The sequence below is a fragment of the Astatotilapia calliptera genome, chromosome 4, assembly GCF_900246225.1.
Source record: "Astatotilapia calliptera chromosome 4, fAstCal1.2, whole genome shotgun sequence".
Lineage (NCBI taxonomy): Eukaryota > Metazoa > Chordata > Actinopteri > Cichliformes > Cichlidae > Astatotilapia > Astatotilapia calliptera.
In genome coordinates, this window is record NC_039305.1 from 13,166,737 (window position 1) to 13,188,248 (window position 21,512).

A 21,512-nucleotide genomic window follows, 5' to 3' on the forward strand; every position below is an offset into this window, starting at 1 on the left:
GACAAAGATTTTACACAAATATGTTCAGATTTAGCAGCTTTAAAAGTCGTTTCATTGCTTTGCATGGCTTTCACAGATATCAGCAGAAAATAATCCACCCAGTAGCGGTTTTTGATATGGGCGACACGGGCGGTTGCCCGGGGCGGCATCACGGGCATCGGAAAAATTTATTTTTTTTAAATTTGCAAAATTAAAACCAAGAGGAGGAGAAACGAAAGATACAGGTAAGCAGATGTGTCATTGGATAATGGCGGGTTATGTATCCTGAAACAATCAGAATAATACTTTTTTAATCCCTAAGGAAATAATGTGGGTTACAGTTGCTCCAAGAAGAATTGGTAAAAATAGTAACAAACAATACATTATGTTACAGATTTTAATTACAGCCAAACAGGCTAGGACCGCCACTGAATCCACCAATAGTGTTTTTGTACATTTCAGGGCACCTTACAACTGAAAGGTAAAAACTGATTTGTTCTCACTCTGTGGTTGGGTCACTCTTCCACTCTTTAACACCTCTGGGTGTTAAACCCTTATTTCTATTTTCTGAAGAGAGCAGTTTCTGTCACATTTAAGGACTGCAGACTCCAGAACAAATGAGTTTCAATCAGAAGTTAGTGAGGGTGTTTTCTGCCTATACAGCTTACTAGGACTACTCTTGGAAAAACCCTAAACCTTTATTTATATAAACTGAGCTGTCAAAATGTATCATTCAGGAGATCAAATGTTGACTTTAATGGGAGAAAGAGTCAAAAACTCATGTTTTGACATGTGGTGACATTCACTGCCATCACTGAAATTAAGCTACCTCAAAAGAGGTAAAGTAATTAAAAACATATAAATTACTTGATGCTTTTCATCCAATCTTCTTTCTCCTCAGCTGTGGGGGCTGAGATGCGGTAGAAGGTGTGGTTGCCCTCCACGACCCGTCCGTCAGCCTCAGTTTTGCATGCCTTTATCACCTGGTCCTTGCTGTCAGGTATGAAAAGCTCAAAGCAGTTCTACAGAAGTGATGATGATTTAAGTTAGAAATGACAATGCCACAAAAATAACTATTTTAAAAATAACTGTTGATTAAAAATGCTATTTTGAGTCTCTAACTGTGGGTAATCCACAGATGAACCGCTAGAGGGAGCTGTACGTACAGGCTTCTTGTCCTCCACCTCCTTGATACTCAGGTTCTCCAGTGGGATGATTCCTCTTGGCTCTTTGTCCTGCACAAATATAAAATGAGAGCACTGCACGAAGGAGCAACAACAGCAAAGGAGGGTACTCTAACAGAAAAACAACTGTACTCACTGTGGTGTACTCGAAGTAGTACAGACAGTTGTCTGTGAGAATGAACCACCTCCTCTTCCAAGTTTTAACTCGTCCCCCTGTTGAGCACACAGCAAGCATCAGAAATGCTCAGCAAGAGAAAGCGATATGGAAAGAGAAACGAGCACCAAAGCACCGTATCAAGCAGCAGACAGGCAGACAGATGTATGAGCAGACAGACAGATGACGGCTCCAGAGGACTCCCTTTACCTAAGGAACCCCACAATCCACGTCCATGCCATGTGCTCCCCATCACCACACCACTTGTAGCTATAATAACTATTTTATCATTTTGCTTGTATTTGTTGATTTATGGGCCTGATTGCTATTTTCCAGTCTGATATACTGTTCATATGATAAAGAAACTCCTTATAGGTGATAAATGCATATAAAAACTACCCAGAGTTTACATCTGGGGATTGAGTTGAAAGCTGTTTGCTACTTTTCAATCATATTTTGACATGACTGAAAAAAACTGGCATCTCCTCTCTTGGCTCAACACCATTTTACTCAGAGGGCTAGAGAGCCAGAATCAATAGGGAGCATACAGATCTATATGCTCTGCATTCACTAAGCTTGATGAACCACGTATGTTACTGGGCAACAGTTAAAAAGCTGCAAAATCCATATATAAGGGCTGAACATAGAAAGTGAGGAGGGACTGTGGATTAAGTTCTCTTCTTCATTTTAAAGTGCAGCAGGGGCTCATTACTTGACTCTGCTCTTGTTGATCTCTAGCTGAACTCTTACCCCCTTTGTCACCCTGCTTCCTGTGAGGGGAAACATGATCACAGTACCAGATGGCAGCCACACTCTGGGAGGATAGGATGCCAACGAAGAGAGAGGCAGGAAGCTCAGTGCCTGAAGTTATGCTTAGTCTCTCCACAGGCATTTCAATCTTAAATATCCTGTTTGGGCTTAGTTAAGCAATTTTGCATCTATATAGAAACAGTATTTAGTTATTGGGGAGGGGTCCTTCTAACGATGACAGTCATAAGCCTACTAAGCCAAGTCTAGACTAGGTTTTCCCACCACCAATGTTAGTAAAAAGCTGCATTTTGAAACCCATTTACCAAAAGCAAGGGTTTGAAGATGTTTCTATTGACATGTAGAACACACTTGTATTATCATATAGCAGCAGACACGCTGTATATGATATCCCATCATATTACAGACATCATGACAGGCACAACACTTCAGTCTACGTTTAGTAGCTACAGAAACTGTCGACACGCCTGAACTGGCACACGGAAATGGAGATATAGGGCTCTTCGCCGCACCTTGACTCGTCAGCATGTTGCAACAGCAAAAAAAAAAAAAAAAGAAAAAAGAAAAAAAGACAAAAGCAGACCGACAGAGACCACAGACGCGATGGCAGAATCACACAGCTGACGGGCTTAAAAGTTGATTGGGTTGGCTAAAAGTAGCGATTGGTCTGATGGCCGTGTCAGTTCCTGTCACTCTGAGAAAAATAAAGAGTTCACTGCCTCCTGTGCAAGAATGTCTGGGACGAGGCGGGACGTCCCAGCAGATTGTTGCAGAGAGGTGTGTGGACGGTGCAAGGCCCGAGTGGGGCTGAGTGGAGTGAGTCACCCATGCAAGATGGGACTGTGAGAGGCTGGACGAGAGGAGGTTAAGAGGTGGTTGTTTATTTGAGGATGATTTTTCTCATTCTGGTCAATTAGCAATTGATGATTAACAAACCCCGAGTTGAATTTAGTTACCCCCTTTTTTGTAATTTAAAGAAAACATGCACCACTAACACCAATATATAAATTTATCATTAAAACAACGTCTGGCTCCTTTCAGCACACTCCTCTGTCCATGCCATCTTCCCACAGCTTGGTCCAGGCCAGGCCAGCACCACACCAACCTGAGCCACAACGTTAACCTTCAGATCCACGTGTAGGAATTATACAAGGAGATAAGGAAAGCTGCATTGATGAAAAGGTGCAGTATTCCCTTTCCATTCAATCAGAGAGCAAACAACAGCTTCCAATGTGTACACTGGTTCATGATCAATTTTTCAAAGCTAAGTCCTTTGTTGCGCTCGCTGTATGGAAAAAAGGTATAATGCAGCTTCCAAAAAACGGGAGATCAAAGAGAGTGACCACCACAGTGCAAAGAGAGAAAAAAAAAAGGCCAAATTGCTCAGTAGTGTGGTCACAAAGCAGTAGCTCCCCGAGTCGAGTCCACAGGGTGACAAATGCACCTGGCGACTGCCCGACAAAGATAAAAGAGCATGGACAAAACCACCAGCTCCATGAGAGACTGAACAGACAAACAAACATCTGAAGTTCAAATGAGTCAATGGGGAGACAAAAAAAAAAAAAAAAAAATCTACACACAAAATAACTCTGTATGAATGTAATAAACGAGGAAGAGAACGAAAGCATGGCAGGCCACCGAAAGCACCTGAGAGCTGAGAGACGGACTAGCGTTGGGGAAGAGCAGGTGTACATACCTCCTGAGGAAAGACAACAGCCAAAATCATGGGAACAAACAAACAAACGAAGAGGAAAAGAAAACAAAAATAATCAAATTAAATGATAAAGAAATATACCACCACAGTCCTTTTAATCTGGTCGCAGTGAGGCTTCAATGCACTGCTTCACAGCTTTCGCCATCAGCAAACTTTCCCATCTGCTGATATCAAGCCAATCCACAAGAGGGCGATCTAGTCTATGTGGACTTAAGAAAGCTACTGTGAAGCACTACATGAAATATATCCCTCACTGGGTTCTCACCTTATTATATCAGGTAATTTTTTGACCTTCCACCCTGATTATTTTACTCAAATCTGCCATTTAGGAGTAATTGGAAAGAGATGATTTCTGACTCCCTTAGTACAGTCTGTTGTAAAGATTCACAGTGACTGAAGGTCTTCACTCTATACATTCATGCATTCTTTTGTGAATTTATACAACAGAGAGAGATATGTCAGAGGAAACAGAAGATGAAGAATTGGCATCCAGGAGTGATTTGAATGTGACCACTGAAAGGTTCGTTACCATCCTGTAAACATTTCTAATGATACAGGTTATGCCTTTGCTTATGTCAAACTATACAGTTGATTTACACATGAGGGACAAAAAGGCCATAGAAATGTCACTAACATTTTCAGATTGTCCCAATCTACACATCTCAAATATCAAATTCAGTTATAAAATGCACAGAAAATGAGAACAGCTTCCTGAAAATGTCTGAACTTCAGAGTGTGTGTGTGTGTGTGTGTGTGTGTGTGTGTGTGTGTGTTGACTTGATTTACAAGTTTTGAAACGCAGTATTTGTGTGCATGTCAGGCGTGTCCATATGCATCATCGTAAATAATTCAAAGATCTCCACATGTGGTGGTCTGATCTCAAGACCACATTTATAATACATTAAAGCGGGGAGACGTGTCTCTAGCCATTCGCATGTGTTCACAGTAACCTTTAACACACACCCACACGCACGCACTCAGAGGCGATTTACCTCGGGGGAGACACTGGTTATCGGGTTATGCAAAAATATGTGCAGCTTTAATGACACAACAAAGTCATCTATGGGAGCAGTCATGAGGGTGAAAATAGCCTCTCTATGTTCTCGTGTAGCTGTGTACACACTCACCCAGTTTTAGCAGCCAGCCCTCTCTGTCCGGGTTGAAGAAAGTGTGTGTGAGGTCATTGCCGTCGTCTTCTGGTATTTTGAAAGGCTCGTTCTTGATGCTCTCATACAAATTCTAAAACAAAGAGTAAAGAATGTGTGAGATTAAGGAAAGAAGGGTGATTTCAGGGAACAAAGTTTGGGAAGGGCTACCCACCCTGAGCAGATCTTCAGGCAAGTCACCTCCATCGTTTATGCCTCTGTTCATGGAGATAAACCGTTCCACGGTCGGCTTGTCCTTTACATTTGGATTGTGGAGGCTGGTGTTTAGCATGATGATGGCGAATGACAGAATGTAGCATGTGTCTGTAAGAAAAAAAACCCAAACAAAACAAAAGTGGGATCGCACTATGAGAGGGGGTGAGGTTCGAAAGGCAGTGAAAGGTTGCCGTTTACCATAAAAATGGTGTGGGTGTTTAATGTTGCGTTTAAATATGAATGTAAATTAGTCGAGCTGAAAGGACTGCACTTAGGGGACTGCAGTCAAACTGGGAGGAAAAAGGCAGATGTAGCTTCATTAGGGCGCAGAGTGGGCAGGAGAGGAGGACTGCATGTGGGCAACCAAGTATGCATGTGCTGTCTAATGTATGAGTGTGTATACATGCATAAGCTAAAAGACATTGAGGCGAAGCACATGGCTGAAACAGCAGCACTTTATAAAAACCTGTTAAGGCAGTCCCGTGCATTATTTACATCCACCAGCATCCATACTGGATGGAGTTGTCTGTCTGCTAGTGTCATTATTTCCCAAAAGCCAGACACTTCCTGACACAGTTCACCACAACAGACTTTATGTCTGCTAAATGATCCAGCTTTTACATGACTTCCATTGACCTGTCACTGGATTGCAGCTCAACATGAAAAGGTATGAGTTTAAAGAGATACTACTGATTAATTGGGGTTGCTGTGGCTCAGGAGTAGTGCAAATCGTCTACTTATTGAAAGATGGATGGTTGGATCCCAGGCTGCTCTAGTCCACACGTCAAAGCATCCTTGTGCATGATGCTGAACCTCAAATTGCTCCTGTTTATCATACTGTGAATGTTAAATAGAAAGCCCTTATATGCAGAAATAAGTGAAAGTATGAATGAATGAGACACATTGCATAAAGTGCTTTGAGTGCTCAAGAAGAGTAGAAAGGTACTACATAAGAGCCAGTCCATTTAATCAGGGTAACACAGAAGACATTTGAGGAAATTTACATTCACCAACTCCGTTGGCAGATAATGATCTATTCAACAGGCCAAGTTTAACATCTAAATCTGTATTAAGATATTTTATTAGGAGAAAGTATGAAGTGAAGTCATTTTGTTCTGTTTCACTGCTCTAACATTTATGGTTATTTCTGTTTTTATGACAGCACTAAAAGCTGGGCTAGAAGACACGACGGCTATACCTGTAGACTGGAAAACACCAGGGTTGCAATGGCAGTAGCGCTGAGCAAAGGTTTCCATCATGCGGTCGATCTTCTGGGCTTCTCCCGGCAACCGAAAGCTCCATAGGAACTGTCTGTCAAGGGACACAACTCTGCAGTGAGCAACAGACTTCCTTCAAGTGTCAAAGAATTTATTTATTTATTTCCTTTTCTTTTCCTCCTCGAGACTGAAACTGGCAGCTGCATCCTTACAAACTGCAAATGAGGCTGTTCGTGAAAACTGATGTTAGTGCAGGTGATTTACATAAACCTGCAAGGAAGCAACAGTATGAGGAGTCAGCCGGGTGGCTAACAGATGTTAGGAGGATATCTTACCTTAACGCCTGAACCAGGTTGAGGTCTGTGAACTCATGAAGCTCCACAAAGGCTTGGAGTACTTTGATATTGAAATCATCTCTAAGGTAGATAAAAAAGGGTAAATTGTCCTGTCAGTGAAAATGTCCATATTATATTCTGCTAATAAGTCTTAAAATAATAAAATGGTAGTATGCGTTTGATAAAATTTAGCATTAAATGGGGGGGGGGGGGGGGGGGGTGTTAATCTGATAAGCAAGAGGTTGTGACGATACAATGGATGCTCCCAGCAAACCCCACATAACGGACCACACACACTTCCCAGCCCTCTTCACTTATCTAAACTAGAGCATGACATCATCCCCGACCTTTATGCCCTTCACAGAAAACAATCTGCCCTCTGGGATCACAGCAAGGCTTTAAAGAGCTCAGAGTCATATCCACTCAACACCATCTCAAGTGGACAAATGACCAATCGTGTCTTAAGACTAGCATGCTGCCACAGCCCCTCCTTACAGAACCAGATAGCTTGATAACAACCAAAAAGCATACGTCAACAGCACTCCAGTCCCTGCTATGGCCTTACAGACCACACCCTGCCTGTAACACTGCCATCCCTACAGTCCCCGAGCAGTGCATACCGTACATTAAGCCCATCAATATTTCCTGTATTATGTGTTCACTCTAACACGGATGATCTCTTCACTCGAGTGAAATCTTTAATTGCTTTCAAACACACACATTCCAAAATTGTGAGTCTATTGACCAAGTTACTTGTGAGTAAGATAATCAAGCACAGATGTTGGCTTTAGAGTAACGATCATTGTCTTGAGAGGAAGGTCTAAATGTGGAACCAATAACCTGTGTTTGGGAAAGGATGGGTGTGAGCTTGACCAAGAGGAAATACAGCAATAAGGAAACTATGTGTTCTCTATTTGATACTTTTATCAACCACGTGTATGGTTGCTGACTAATGGGCCAGCATGAATGGAAGACAGAGAGAGAGTGGATAAAATCTTCTTTCTGACCTCTCTCCGAGATAATCTCCGATGGCTGTTTTGTTGAGGCCCTCTCCTTTGTAGAGGAACTGAGCAATGTCGTCGCTGGTATTCTTCAGTAAGTCATTCTCAATCAGAAACTGGATCCCCTGAGAAAGAAAGTGAACCCCAGGTTATATCCTGATTACGAAAACCACAACAAACAAATCATATTTCTAATTGAGCCACGGTATCTTTTTTACCTACCTTTTTGGGGTCCATGTTAAACTTCTTACGGCCCATGGCCACCTGTTTATTCCTCTGCATATTTTTCCTTTAAAAGAGAGAGTTTGTGTTGTTATTTATACTAACATGAACATAATGCAGAATAGTTATACTATGATAACCTGGTGACACAATGACAATGATGGACATAACAGATATTACTTCATTATCAGTTATTTGGTAATTATTTACTGATCAATCAACAGTCTTGTATGCAAAAACAACAATCAACTGATCTGAGGAGAATCAGGCAGAGCTTAAATGAGTAAATCATGACTACAAAATAAATTAGATTTAAATTGCATTGTAATATGTTAATAAGGACCCAGAGCTGCACATATCAAATGTTAAGGAAATCTCTACGTTTTGTATGTTTGAAAGAATAAAATACATATATTGAATTTATACATCAGTTAATATCGGTATCTGTCAGGCTCTATCACCTATATTAGAAAATGGTGAAAAATGCTTGATCAATAAATAATAATCAACTAAAGCAGTATTTTTCAGATCTAGTATATATGAAGCAGTGACAAGAATTTGAAGCTCAGAGTTTTAGATAAACTGAAACACACTCAATTTACTGCTCAATTCACCTATCTCAGTGTCTGTCTCTTTTTAAAAAGGTCTGTCAGGAGCTTTCCCATACTCCGTCTCAACTGTGATGACAAGGTGTTGGTCAGACACAGTTGTTAAAGGTTAGCATGGATATGGGAATGTGTGGTTTCTCAGGCTTTGAGTAATTTCAGGGTCAAAGTGCAATCCTAGAGTCCGCAGTCACCATGGTTACATTTCCATCTCTCCCCACCGATTCAGTCACACTAGCATTCCTTTGGCTTTTGTCAGCAAAAGTCCAGCACTCATGTGAAGAGCAATAACACACACTAACTACTATGTACCATCTCCAATCAATGGATCACAGAAATATCTGATCATAAGCACCCCTAATGGGGTTTTAGGTACCACTGAGAGCGTTTCAGAGATTTCCAGCAGCTGATGGAATCCCTATCCACTAGAGTAGACCAAACCCAAGCACTCCCTCCCCTGAGACCACCTATTGTCTGCTTCTGCCCGAACACCCACTGCATTATTCAATGAGGCCTCCCATCATGAGGGTGTGCCTGATGAAACATTTAAACGGCTTTAAAAGCATAGCCAATTTGGTGAGATGGGAGGCCCAACTTAGCCATCAAACATGAATAATTGACAGCTTCATTTGCTAAGTTAATAGAAAGCAAGCAACTTAGACACAACAGAGAAAGAAATGTGTTTGCAGGGGAGGAAAGTCACTCCAGTTCTCTTACCTCTCCTCAGTGGAACCCAGGTTCTCAATTTCACTAGTAACTTCTGCTATCTCATTCTTCAGCCGCTGCAAAGGAAAAAATATATATATATTAGCCTTGTTGGGAGTCAGGAACAGGTTAAACATATGTCCATCAACTTCCCTCGAAGAGGCGTGGAAAGGGATAACCGATGCAAATAACATGCAAAGCATTTGTATTTACAACCCCCCCCTGTCTGTAAGTCAGGTGGCCTTTTGTTGCATAAATACTCACATCAGAGCAAACAGTTTAACAAAGAGAGAAAAGTCACTTTTTGGCCTCTTCAGATAATGCTGCACATGCAACACTGTGTATGCTCCTTAAACTATAAAGTGATAGCAGCTCCTATTTCACAGAAAGTCTGCTAGGATGTGTCTGAGCCAAACAATCCTCTCAATCTGAATTTCACTGGGCGGAAAACATTAGGGGATAACCTCAATACAAATGGAGTAAGTAAGCATGGAAAAGGATTATATTTTGTGTGGTATTTTACCGATTAATGGTCTCAGAGGCAGATTTAGTTGCCAGACCTGCTGGTGCCAGACTGGCACAGTAAAGGCAGAGGATGCAGAGGATGAGATCAGCTTGATCAAAGCATGGGAGAACAGACAGTAGCATAAGAGAAGTCAAATATAGATCTCGTTTGCCTACTAACAGTAATCATCAAGCCTCTTCCTTTACCATGCGTGACAATGCAATATTTCTTGTACACAATGCCAACTTACCAACTGTGAAACCACAAAGACAACATCTGTCCATTCAAGGCCTGCGCAATCACAACGCATTCCTCAGATGCTTATCTGCACAAACAAAGGCTGTGCTCATACAGAAAGTAGAGTGGGTGTGGTGCTGAGGCCTTCACATGCGGGGCCAGCAGAGGAGAGTGTGGAAGCCAGTGAGGAGGAGAGGGGTCAGTGTGCAGAGCACCGAGAAAGAGACGAGGACAGGATAGAGGCAGCGGCGGCAGCCATAGAGGGGGAAGGGCAGTGATGGTGGCCTAAGCTCATAAAAGAAAGGGTGACAGATCACACCTCAAACATCCACTGGGGTCAGCAGAAGCCAATTTGCCCACTGGGAATTCAGGACACCATCATAATTCATTTCAGGGCATGACAGTCTCTCACCTTTGTTGCGAGCTATTTGCTTATTATCGCTGCTTACTGAGTGAGAGGACTGACCTACAGATAGAGCTAGATTCACGAGCTATGCCCTGGTCTCAAGTTTGAAGCCAACAAACATCATCGTGGGCCATGGACAGGAATCAAATAAACCACTTTATGGAAATTCAGCAGAGCTGCTTTGAATCCTGGCTCTGCTTGTAAATCAGGAGGGATATGCTACTAGCTTCCTGCAAACGTGCAGTCATAAGAACATAATCACCTTTTATCTGTGTGTGGAGCCGTTTTTGTCAGATTGAGATTAAGATAACTTTATTTATCCCCAAGAAGGGAAGCTTACCCACTCAACCTAGTCACAAAACATACAGTCTTTAAGCTGTGGTCACAAACACTGTTGCACTGTTAGCACAGATCAACAAACAATCAGGATAAAAATAAATAAATAAAAAGAATAAAAAGGACAAGTCTAAAAACGAACAACGCCAGAAAATAATGAAACTAAAATAAACCCTGTTCAGGTTTGATGATCTAATAACTGAGGGAATGAAGGATCCATTTGTTCTACACTCGGGGTATAAGGTAGTGACGAGCAGAAAACAACTTCCTGAACTCAGATGACAGCACATGGTCAGGATGGTTGATGTTTTTTGCCTTCCTTGTCACCTGATTTCCCCAGAGTGAACGCAAATCTCTCTGTTTGAATACCAAGGTTTTCAAGCATGAGTTAAGAATGCTGCTGAAGGAGTTTCTATCCTTGAAAGATAAAACACTAAACTGGCAGATAAAAGAAAATGTTAAAATGTTAACACTTTCAATAAATGAACAATAAAAACGACATCCAATTTCCTTACTAACATTAAAAGAGTCTCTTTTGACGCTGCCTACATATCCTCCTCTAGGATTACCTGAATGTCCTCCAGCAGTTCTTGCTTACGCCGGCGGATATTCTCCAGCTCCTGCTGCTCCTCTGGAGTGAGGTCGTCCGGCACTAGAGACACAAGAGAAAGAAGATGAAGGGTTAGAATAACCAGTGAAATACTGTCCCAGTGTGTGAGGGCTGGTAATGATCCACTAGGGTTAAAGTAACAGCAAAGTCATGATCCAAGTGTGTACATAAGGCTGTACGCAGACAGAGGCATACCATGCAGACGTGCCTGCACAGACACAATACAAGTGCCCTGAATGTGCATCAGTCCTCCACAAGGAAAAGAAACAATACAATAATGGCAAGTTGTCAGCATGCATAGATGACCATGTGCACGTCCACTATGTAGCACAATCCCTGCCATTTTCTATAAATAAATGTCCCTGAAGCATTTCTTCAACATTCCAAAAAGTGATTACACACATAGCAAGGAATGTGGAAGATGGTACGAGGAACAATGAAAACCAGCGGTGATTTATGAGAAGACATTTTCAACTGCAGGGGCTACCGTAAGTCGTAAGACAATACAGTGAAAGTCCTTCTTTGTTAAAGTGTTAGTGATGGCTCAAATAAGCCTTTGCATTACAAACACTAAAGAGTTCAAAACGCCTACACCAACAGAGTGACCTAATCAGCAGCGGTCACATGCGGATCAAACAGGAAATCAGCTATTGTGGAACTACAATTTTTTAAAAAAAATGTCTGGTCAGCCAATCAGCACTGAGCATCAGTGCATAAGAAGCACAAATGTGACAGGTATCAAAGTGCTGACAGTCGTCCTGTCACTCACACCTTAGTTATTATTAGCCTGTTTGATGGACAACGTGCCTGCTTGTCCACTTGAGCGAAAACTAGATGCGTGGACACAGAGCACTGTAAGCACAGCAGCACTCCAAACAGTGCGTTTCATTTGCTTTACATTTGAACAAGAAAGTTTACATTTTCTCTTTAAAAAACAGTGACAGTTTCTTAATAAAGCAATCAGGCTATTCTGTCAGCAGCCCTATTAAGACCAAGCATAACTTTAAAAATATGCTAATAATGACTTAGCTGCATCTTGTGTGTTTGTGTAATTTATATATTTAACATAGTCAATTTCTAAAAACAAGTATTGATTAACTGGTTTACTTGATAAACAAAATGTATGCTATACCATGTAAAATAACAAAAACTAATGGTATGGAGTAAGGGAAGTAGTCACAAAGTGTAGTAGTAGTAGTAAATGTCATTAATCTGCATTGTTCGTAAGGTGGATTCCCGATGGGAAACAACACATAATGACATTTCAATATAAAACAAATAAGACATTGATATTGACGTTGCTATTCAAATTGTTTCAGTGGCTTCTCTAATAATTAAAATTTTTTCCAAGAAAAAGGTGTGTGCCCAAAACTGTCTGCTCTGCTGTAAAGTGTTGCTTGATAATCAGCTGCCTTTAAATACTTGCATTAAAAAGACAGAAGATACATTATTTGGCATGCGAGGCCATTTCTCCAGTTCCTGCAGTGGCTCAGCACAAGATCTGTTCTGTAACCTCCTCGTTTCATTTCCTCAGCAGAGTTTAAAGGTTAAAGGGGGTCAAAGGTTGGATGACTCTATGGATCTCAGTGAGTCTTCAGCAGTTAACAAAGTAACAGATATAAAGAGACGAAAGCTGAGGACAGAGGACTCAACATAACTGTAGAGGTAAAATTCTTGATTCAATGAGACTGGGTAACACACAGTGTACCACATGTAGAGCTGGGCGATATGAGATTTTTTCATATCACGATATGTTTTTTTCATTTCAGGCGATAACGATATCTATCATGATATAAGCCAAATAACTATATTTGTAAGATTTAAATGTGCCGTTGCTCATAAGTAAAATGTGAAATAATCAGCAGCTTGTTTTTATTTAAATATTTATTTCCCATAATAAGTTCAACAGGGTAGATGTACTTAAGGAACATGAGACTTTTTCAGATAAATAAAGGCAAATATTGCAAACTACACAAAAGGCAGCTGCTAAAGCGTTTAAGTTTCAAAATAGAACAAACGAAACAGACTAAATTGTCAATTCCACTTAGAAACAAAATATTAATTCTAAAAATAAATCTTAGTTTGTTTTACAGAAGAACAGACAAAACTGACTAACTTTTGTCAATATCAAATAAACTGAGAACTAAAAGGAAATTCTCAATCTCTCCTTGTTGTATAGCTGAGCTTTTCAAACAGTTTTAACAGTTACTTTAGTCTGACAAAAGCCGAATGACGAATTAGCGCTTCCAGTCAGAGACTGAGGCTACGTCCACACGTACACGGGTATTTTTGAAAACGGAGATTTTCCGTTTTCGTTTAAAAAAATAATCCCGTCCACACATAAAGGCAGAAATGAAGGAAAACGCTGCTATGAACATGCCAAAGCAGCAGGTGGCGCTCGGTTGATTTTTCTAGTCGGCACACTCATGTCCTCCATTATGCGCTGGCTCCATTACCCGCTGGCTGCTTCCCAAACAAACACGTGCGGCTTGGCACTTGTGCTGTACCTAACAAGTCACGCGACGTGACGCTGCGGCTGTGATTGGTTCGGCTCTGCGCTACTTAATTTGGATTGGCTGACCTTTTTTTTTTTTTTTTTTTTTGAGGACAAGAGCGGCGAGGTCTATCGCGATAGCTTAATTTCTCTATCGAGTAAAAGTTATATCGCGATACATATCGTTATCGTTCTATCGCCCAGCTCTAACCACATGTAAAAGTGTTAGTGGAATGATGATGGTTTTATATTAAAAAAAAAAAAAGAGAGAAGCAAGCAATCGAAGGATACAACTGACATTCAGAAATTATCCTAAGCACGTCACTCATAAATGACGAGACACAAACATACAAAAAGCAAAAAAAGAAGAAAAAAAAAATCCAACTTTAAATATATAACCAGCAGAAAGAAATCTGTATAACTGAGGATGCTTATTTTAATAAAAGAAGCAAGTAAACCTAAAGACATTGGGGTAAATAACTATGGCATTTCCCAGAATTTCTGATAATATTTAACACAGGGATGATAGACGATGAAAGTTAAAAAACAGGGACTGCTTTAGAGCAGACTGAAGGAGCACCAAAACAATGCCATGCTGTCTTCCTGTTTTGCTTTCAGACAGCTGGGGGAAAATGGGAGTCCACATGAAGCTGACCTTTCACACATCAAACCTCGACACCTTAAGTAATTCTGGCATACCGGACATATACATACCGAGCATTCTGCTATTTAAAGTCACAGTGGGGTCTGAATAAATTTTGTTTATAAGCGGGAGCTGACAGGATGATACTGAGCAAAGACAAACCCAAATATATATGTGCATTTTTTTAAAAATCTGGTCACAATTCCTCCTCGCAGATGCACAAGAAGGCACCACCTAACACACAAACAAAGTGGTGATAGGTCTGAGAATATATGGCCCTCCTTGCATTTAATGACCTTATCTCCTGATTGCCTGGATGAGTTAGTGTCACAATGATGAAATCCAGAGCAGGGGCTTGTGTTCAACAGCCTAAAAAAATAACAACAGGGAGGATGATCTCAAAGACGAAAATTCAATTGTCTTTCTAGAAACACGATGTCAAGTAGGGGGCCTGGCAGACCCTAAAAAAAATGAACAGGACACAGCACAGGACAGCAGGTCCCAATATGAAACAGCCACATTGCTCCAGGCCTTAGAGGAGGACTGACATTAGAGAAGAGCTGCATACAGGACTGTAATTTCACTCCAAGGAGAAAACTGAAAAAATTAGCAAACTAATAATTTTAAGGAAGGAAACTGTTTATACACTTTCCTCTTTTGAGAGCACATAAAAATAGTTTGTGCAAAATCCATATGACAGATGCACGATGGCACCCAGATCCTGCAATCAAAACGTACACTGCATCCCGACATGTCATCTGAATCCGCATAATCACGGAGCAACGTGGTTGAAACCATCGATGCTTTCCTTGCTCCACCCAAAATAACCATAACCACAGCACAGCAGGGAAAGGCCCTAAACATGCTTGCTTCAGAGGTGGGCACCAAGTGGGTGTAATTTCCCAGAAACCAGCAGATGAAGAGGGAGTTCATCAACGTAAGAAAATGCTTGGAGCACTGCTTGGCTCGCATTCAGCAAACCTCTGCACTGACACAGCCGATGAAATGTGGCTGTCATCAGAAATAGGCAGGACGTTAAAAAGAGAGTCAGAGAGGGTAGAGGAAGAATGAAGGGACTATTTGTTTTTGGAACAATGAAAATAAATGGTCTTATTAAAAGATACTTTGTGATAACCACCTACTATCCATATTTTATTGTTGGCATTACAATATTATAGAAAAGGGATAAATTAGGCATTTCCTTCCACGCACACCACGCCTCCTCATCTGTCTGAATTCTTACTCTCTCACATGCAAAAAGGGCAGGGTCGAACCTGTGATGACCACAGGCTGTTTCACAAGTAAAACACATGACGCCCACATCTCACTGCTTTCGGAATTGCAATGCGTGAAAAATAAGTCATCTAGGGGAATTACATGCAAACGCACATGGGGGCGTGTTTGCACATAGTGCCGTCATGCAGAGAGACCAGGGACAAGTAACATGGACTTGCACACCCACATATAAACTAATGATCAGCACTCTTGCAACTTGCTTTTTGTTTCATTTTACAGCACTAACACCATCTGACTGTCATTTCCAGCACATCATTACGAAACTGTCACTCCCAAAGTGTGTTCACCTCTATTCAGAGGTCAGTATTACAAAGTACTAAATTTATTTTATTTTAAACCAAAGATAATGCGTTCCATTTATATACCTTGCTGAAAAAGATGACAGTGTGAAGCAATTGGTTAATGGTACTGACATAAGTGCTCTTTTGCTAAATCTGGCATATTACAATCAGAGCTCTGTCCTGCAGTGGCCTGGCCCTCATTACTCCTGGGTGCAGTTCAACCCAAATGCATGACTTGAAACACTCAATGCACTCTGCAAGAATAATCATGGCACTTACTCCTGAACTGGTACATCCCACTTCTTGTCAAATACATTCTGTACTTTAGGTAAAGTGCTTAAGAAGTTTTTTTTTAGTTTCCCCAAAGCTTCATTTGAGCCCTAAATCAGGTATAAGAATAATACCTTGTCTCGGTGCACCCTTACTTTTTTAATCTAAGAGTGCAGACTTCCTAGATGGGTGAAGCATTTTTTTTTAGTGAAGGCTGGGTCAGCAGAGCGCACCAGGGAGGTGGCATCAAGAGAGATACCAATTATAGATCACTCTCCCAGGGCAGCAGAAGCCACTAATACTCATCCTGATTGCCATCCTGGCAAAAGAAGCAGACGTCTCATTTCCACCCAGATCACTGAAGAACTCTCCTTGGAAAATACGGAAATTAGAATTCCGAGTGCTCGTAAGATCTTTTAGCTCCCCCTCCCTGCTGATGTGACCCAATTTAGGGAGCTCCTCCAAGCACACAAGGACCAAGAGAAAAAAATTATTAACTAGGTAATTTCCTTACTCAGGCTGCTCCAGCAACACAGATACTAGACATACGTACATATTGCATGTAAGGAAGAAACTAATGCTGAGCGATCTTTATAGTAAAATGACAGTTTAGTAGACAGATGTGTATTGGTGTTTTACAGCAGCAGATGAAGACGTCAGGAATATATTTACACCTACAATTTGCTGAGTGAGGGAATATGCGAAGACACACAGATCACTGTTTTTATTTTGATGAAGTGCACACAGTGATGGAGGTAAACAAATGACACTGTCAGCAGCAATCATTCTTTGCACAAGGTTTTGTTGTTGTTTGTGTCTGCAGGTTTTCTCCTTCATGCACCATCCTTCTGGTCTGACCAACTCCTATCTAGGCTTTGCACTCCCTTCTTATTCCAGCCGATCTCATTTGAACTGAGAACATCAGTTTTCTCGAGTCAACATCTACCTGCTCCTCTCCCCCCATTCCATCAGGTTTCTGTTGCTGCTGTTCAACATTTGACCTTATATTTACACTGACATTCCTCCCTTTAAAACCTGGCCACTGGCCTCAAGAGCCACGTAGGCTCCAATCAATTGACCCCTAGCCAATACCAATAAGACCAATGGTCAAAAGAAGCAGTCCACTTCTTGATAAGGTTTAATTAATTCAGCACAGGACACACACAATCGATTATGGTGCTGATTTTCAGTCTAATAAATAACTCTAAGCTTTCTGATTCTTGCTGTGGTCTGCTTAAACAGAAAGTGATTTAAAATGTGACTATCTCATCCACATATCTCAGACTGAATCTCATTACTTTAGCAAATCCCACGGGTACCCTCTCTCATTTATATCTAAAAGCGCACACACACACACACACACACACACACAGGAATAGACATTCTATAACAAAGCAGATCAAAGGCAACAAAGCTAAGGCTGTTTTGAATGTGGTCACCAAAAGGAGAAAAAAAATCATTCATCTCTGACCTCCTCCTCTAGAGCACACAAAGAAACAGAATCCACACACCGGACTGAAAAGGACCACCAGTTATGGATTAATAAGAAGAAAAAGGCCCAAATCCATTCATTCTGACCTGTTGGTATGAAATGTGAAGGGGGACTGGCAGAGGAGAGACAACAGGAGAAGAAGCCCTGTGTTTAGCCAGGGAAGCGTGGGACAGCAAATGGCAGAAGAACACAGAAACTGTGAGAAGAGAGGTGGGATGATCACAGCTCTCTCTTTGTGTCGACAAGTAGCTTCATTCCTTAACAAGGCCCAAACACATGGGCTGATGATAAGGAATCGCCTTTACTTTTACCAGCTTGATCCTTGTCAATTTTGTTGAATGGACCTATCCCATGTGCGCCATACAGACCCCTGATGATGTGGTGTTTAAGTCCAACTTCTACATACATCCGTCATCAAAAGGGCTTCATTCATACCAACAAACTCACCACTGCTGACATCACTCTGTTACCCAGTTTTGGGGCTCCAGCTCTGGTATACAGTCAACACAACAGGCCAGCCAGGAGATTTAAAACACATAAATATTCATATATATGAATCATCTCCCAGCAGTTTATTTATAAAGCATGCATTTTTTCCAGCTTCATTGATTTTACCCTCAAAACTGTCAAAGGGCAACTGCAGGCACAGACTCAATGAAACCTGACCAAAGTCCCACATGACAGCAACATGACAGCAAGCAACAGAAAACAGCCTTGCAATTAATTAATCAGCTAAACACAGAAGCATCATCAAGATTTGGTGCTAACCTGAACAAGAAAATCTCCCAAGTGTTACTTTTCTGGGTTTCTGAAGAACTCCACTTCTTCACTCCACCTTGTTGTACACAAACAGGCTCACCAGCCCTGGCTCCTGTCAGATTCTACCGCTTAATTCTGGCGATTCAAAACATCCACACGTCAAGTAACAGAAGGAAGAGTCCTGCTCCTCCTGACAGGGAGAGAGACACTGCCTGATTTCCTCAGCACAACTATCAGCTGCCAGCCGGCTCAAGGCACACAGCCACTGATACAGTCCATTTGGGAAGGAGCCTTACTCACTAGCTCACCACCTCCTCGCCCTCCCTCTTTCTCTCTCTCTCTCTCTCTCTCCACATGCTTTCCTGTCTCCACGACAAACATGGTGGCTCCACCCGGTGGTCATTCCTTTAGCTGCTGCCCCTTCTCCCAAAAATATGCTGCATACACACCTGTAGGCATACGTTCAACCCATGCTTATAACTCAACATGCTGAGTCCTAGTTAGAGGATGAAATACTTTTCAGGTAGTAATCCAATTACTCCCCCCCCCTCCATTTCAGATTTTTTAAGTGTGGAAATTTGCCCTATTTGTATCAGGAATAATGAAATTAAAAAGCCCAGAACCATAAGACTGAAAAAGAAAAAATCCAGCCTTTCTTATGTTCGTAATGATGATTAATAGTTAAATTACCAAATAACTACATGATGATTGGTTCCTCCTCTGCCGTCATCTCCCACAGAGACAGCGATGATATATTCTACTATGAGCTGGTGTTGTGAGTAAGCAATTCAAGCCAGTTCTTCATTCTCCTGACCAGTCATGCAGCCAAAATTACCACCTCCAAACTCCACTTTAACAACGGACTCTGTGCTGGAGGCGAGTATGTGTTTATTGTTAAGTCTAGGCCATGAGTATTATCCTGAGTCTAATGATCTTTTAAGAGAATGGTTCTCAGCACTGCTCCTCACTGTGTGTGTTTTTACAGTATGAGTGTACACTTGCCCCGGGTACGTCTGCAGCACAGAGCAGACATGAGCGCTTGTCTGGTGTCTGTATAAAGACGAATGAGTCATCCTGGAGCCCTCTGCCGTGCTGAGTGCACTCTGCAGCCTCGAAGTGACTGAGCTTCTTCTGATAGCTGTCAGGATGGGATCCATGTGCTGGTGAAGTTACACCCATTTTTCACATAATCCCATCTTAGACAAGAATGGAATAGCAACAGTAAATTCACTTGTAGCATGCCTCAGGATTACAATGATCTATGTTGGAGAGTCAAAGGTGTTATTCTCCTAATGAATGTTCCAATAAAACATAATGCAATACAAATGTAAAGTGATTTGAGAAAGCAATAAGACTGACAGATCCCTTTCTTCTGCTTGTGCCATCAGTGCCAATCTCATTATTATTATTATTAAATTCCTAAAAACATCAGTATTGATTTTCAATAAAATTCTAAATTTGAGGGGCTTCAGATGTCACCTACTGGTCACTGAAGTCCTGTGGTGAAGCCAATGGAAACTTGACAAAAGTCTGCCCTGAAGCATATGCTGCTTTATCAACATTCTTGACATTAATGGGGAAATAATTTAATACATACACACCATATTGTACTAATATACTTGAAAATAGTGACTGTGCCCATAAATACACGAGGAAAGGGCTTAATTAGGTCACAGACAGTGATCTGAGGAAACATCATCTCATGGACTTCTCTGCATCTGGGGTTTGTTTTGCAATCAGAGGACACCCTGACGTTTATTAGAAGGAATGCCACTTTAAGGAGGAGCACTAGTTTCACTTTTCAGTGGATTTTTCCCCTCTCATGTAGTCCAACTTGGTTGTCTTCCAGAGCTCTCAACAGGTGAAAGTGCAAAGCATTTTGTGTTTGTGTGAGTTTTTGTGTTAAGAGAAGATGTTTTACACCCTTTAAAAAGGCACATTAAAAAGTCAATGCCATCGCAAAAGAAGACTGGTCAAACAGAAACGACCCCGTCACTCCCCTGACAGCCCAGACATAGTTCACAGTGGGTTGGCTAGCTTTGTTGACGCTGCTGTGCAGGAATGTAGAGACCCAAGGATGTGAGGGGGTGGGAACTGAGCCTGAAGAATGTATAGCAAGGCCTGCCACCCTACACACTGTGTCAGCGTCAGATTCAGTGTAAAGCAAACATGCAGAGTGCCCAACAGCAGCATAGCAGCTGCATGCACATACATAGACATAATCCACGGTAGCAAACACAAAAGATGAGCTTTTTTTTACATAATCCCTGCTCTGTTTTATTGACATTAACTTGTTTTTAGAAGCAACCGAGGAGGCAACTCTGTGTTTTCCCTCAAAAGCGGAAGTGCTATTTCTTCCCACAATACATGCCTTTGTCCTCTGATGCCGTTAGCCTTGATTCTAATCAGGGCTTTCCCACTAACAACATCCTGCCTTCCCAGTATAACACACACGTTCTGAAAAACATGTGGTGGAAAAGCTGGAAGAGCCAAAAATCTTTATCTTTTAGCACCTTTATTTTTGCCTCAGTGTTGCTTTTTCTGCTGTAGAAGAGTGAAAAAATGGACCCATCACACAAATTGTAGGATGCCTCTTCCTGCCAAGCATATCATCAAACCCTTAGTTTCCTGTTTGGGAGCTGCTCTAACAGATCGGCGGAGGAGTGAAAACTGCGGCGAAACCCTCCCATCCTGTTGGGAAGGGAATAAAATAGGCATTGGTTCATTGTGCTCTGAACAGTGGAGAAACACCAGGAGTAGACCAAGTATGCACAGCTCAAATCCTGAGCTGCTGCACAGCTGCTTGATTGGCAAATCAGCATACTCCTTTAAAAAGGCATCTATCAAGAAGTTCCTCCCAGCCGCCATTTTGGATTCTTTCACATTACCAGCAGAAGTCAGACTTTTTTTCCTCCCCTTCCCGTAATAAGACAGCAAC

General features: G+C 41.5%; 1 protein-coding gene across 5 annotated transcripts in view; it reads right to left on the minus strand.

Annotated features, from left to right (window-relative positions):
• cyth1a (cytohesin 1a) overlaps nucleotides 1-21,512 on the minus strand; it is a 39,493-nt gene that overhangs the window by 1,122 nt on the left and 16,859 nt on the right. For 3 of the 5 annotated variants that reach the window (XM_026164877.1, XM_026164874.1, XM_026164875.1), the window contains exons 2-10: nucleotides 11,299-11,381; nucleotides 9,258-9,322; nucleotides 7,936-8,002; nucleotides 7,720-7,838; nucleotides 6,713-6,793; nucleotides 6,359-6,471; nucleotides 5,120-5,268; nucleotides 4,927-5,038; nucleotides 2,632-3,784 (exon numbers count right to left, since the gene is read on the minus strand). In XM_026164877.1, the coding sequence (XP_026020662.1) occupies nucleotides 3,336-3,784; nucleotides 4,927-5,038; nucleotides 5,120-5,268; nucleotides 6,359-6,471; nucleotides 6,713-6,793; nucleotides 7,720-7,838; nucleotides 7,936-8,002; nucleotides 9,258-9,322; nucleotides 11,299-11,381 (1,238 nt within the window). In that variant the 3' untranslated portion in view covers nucleotides 2,632-3,335. Of the gene's footprint in view, nucleotides 1-846; nucleotides 1,002-1,145; nucleotides 1,215-1,299; nucleotides 1,377-2,631; nucleotides 3,785-4,926; nucleotides 5,039-5,119; nucleotides 5,269-6,358; nucleotides 6,472-6,712; nucleotides 6,794-7,719; nucleotides 7,839-7,935; nucleotides 8,003-9,257; nucleotides 9,323-11,298; nucleotides 11,382-18,583; nucleotides 18,640-21,512 lie in introns of those variants that run through there. The other 2 variants (XM_026164878.1, XM_026164879.1) reach the window with 2 other exon arrangements.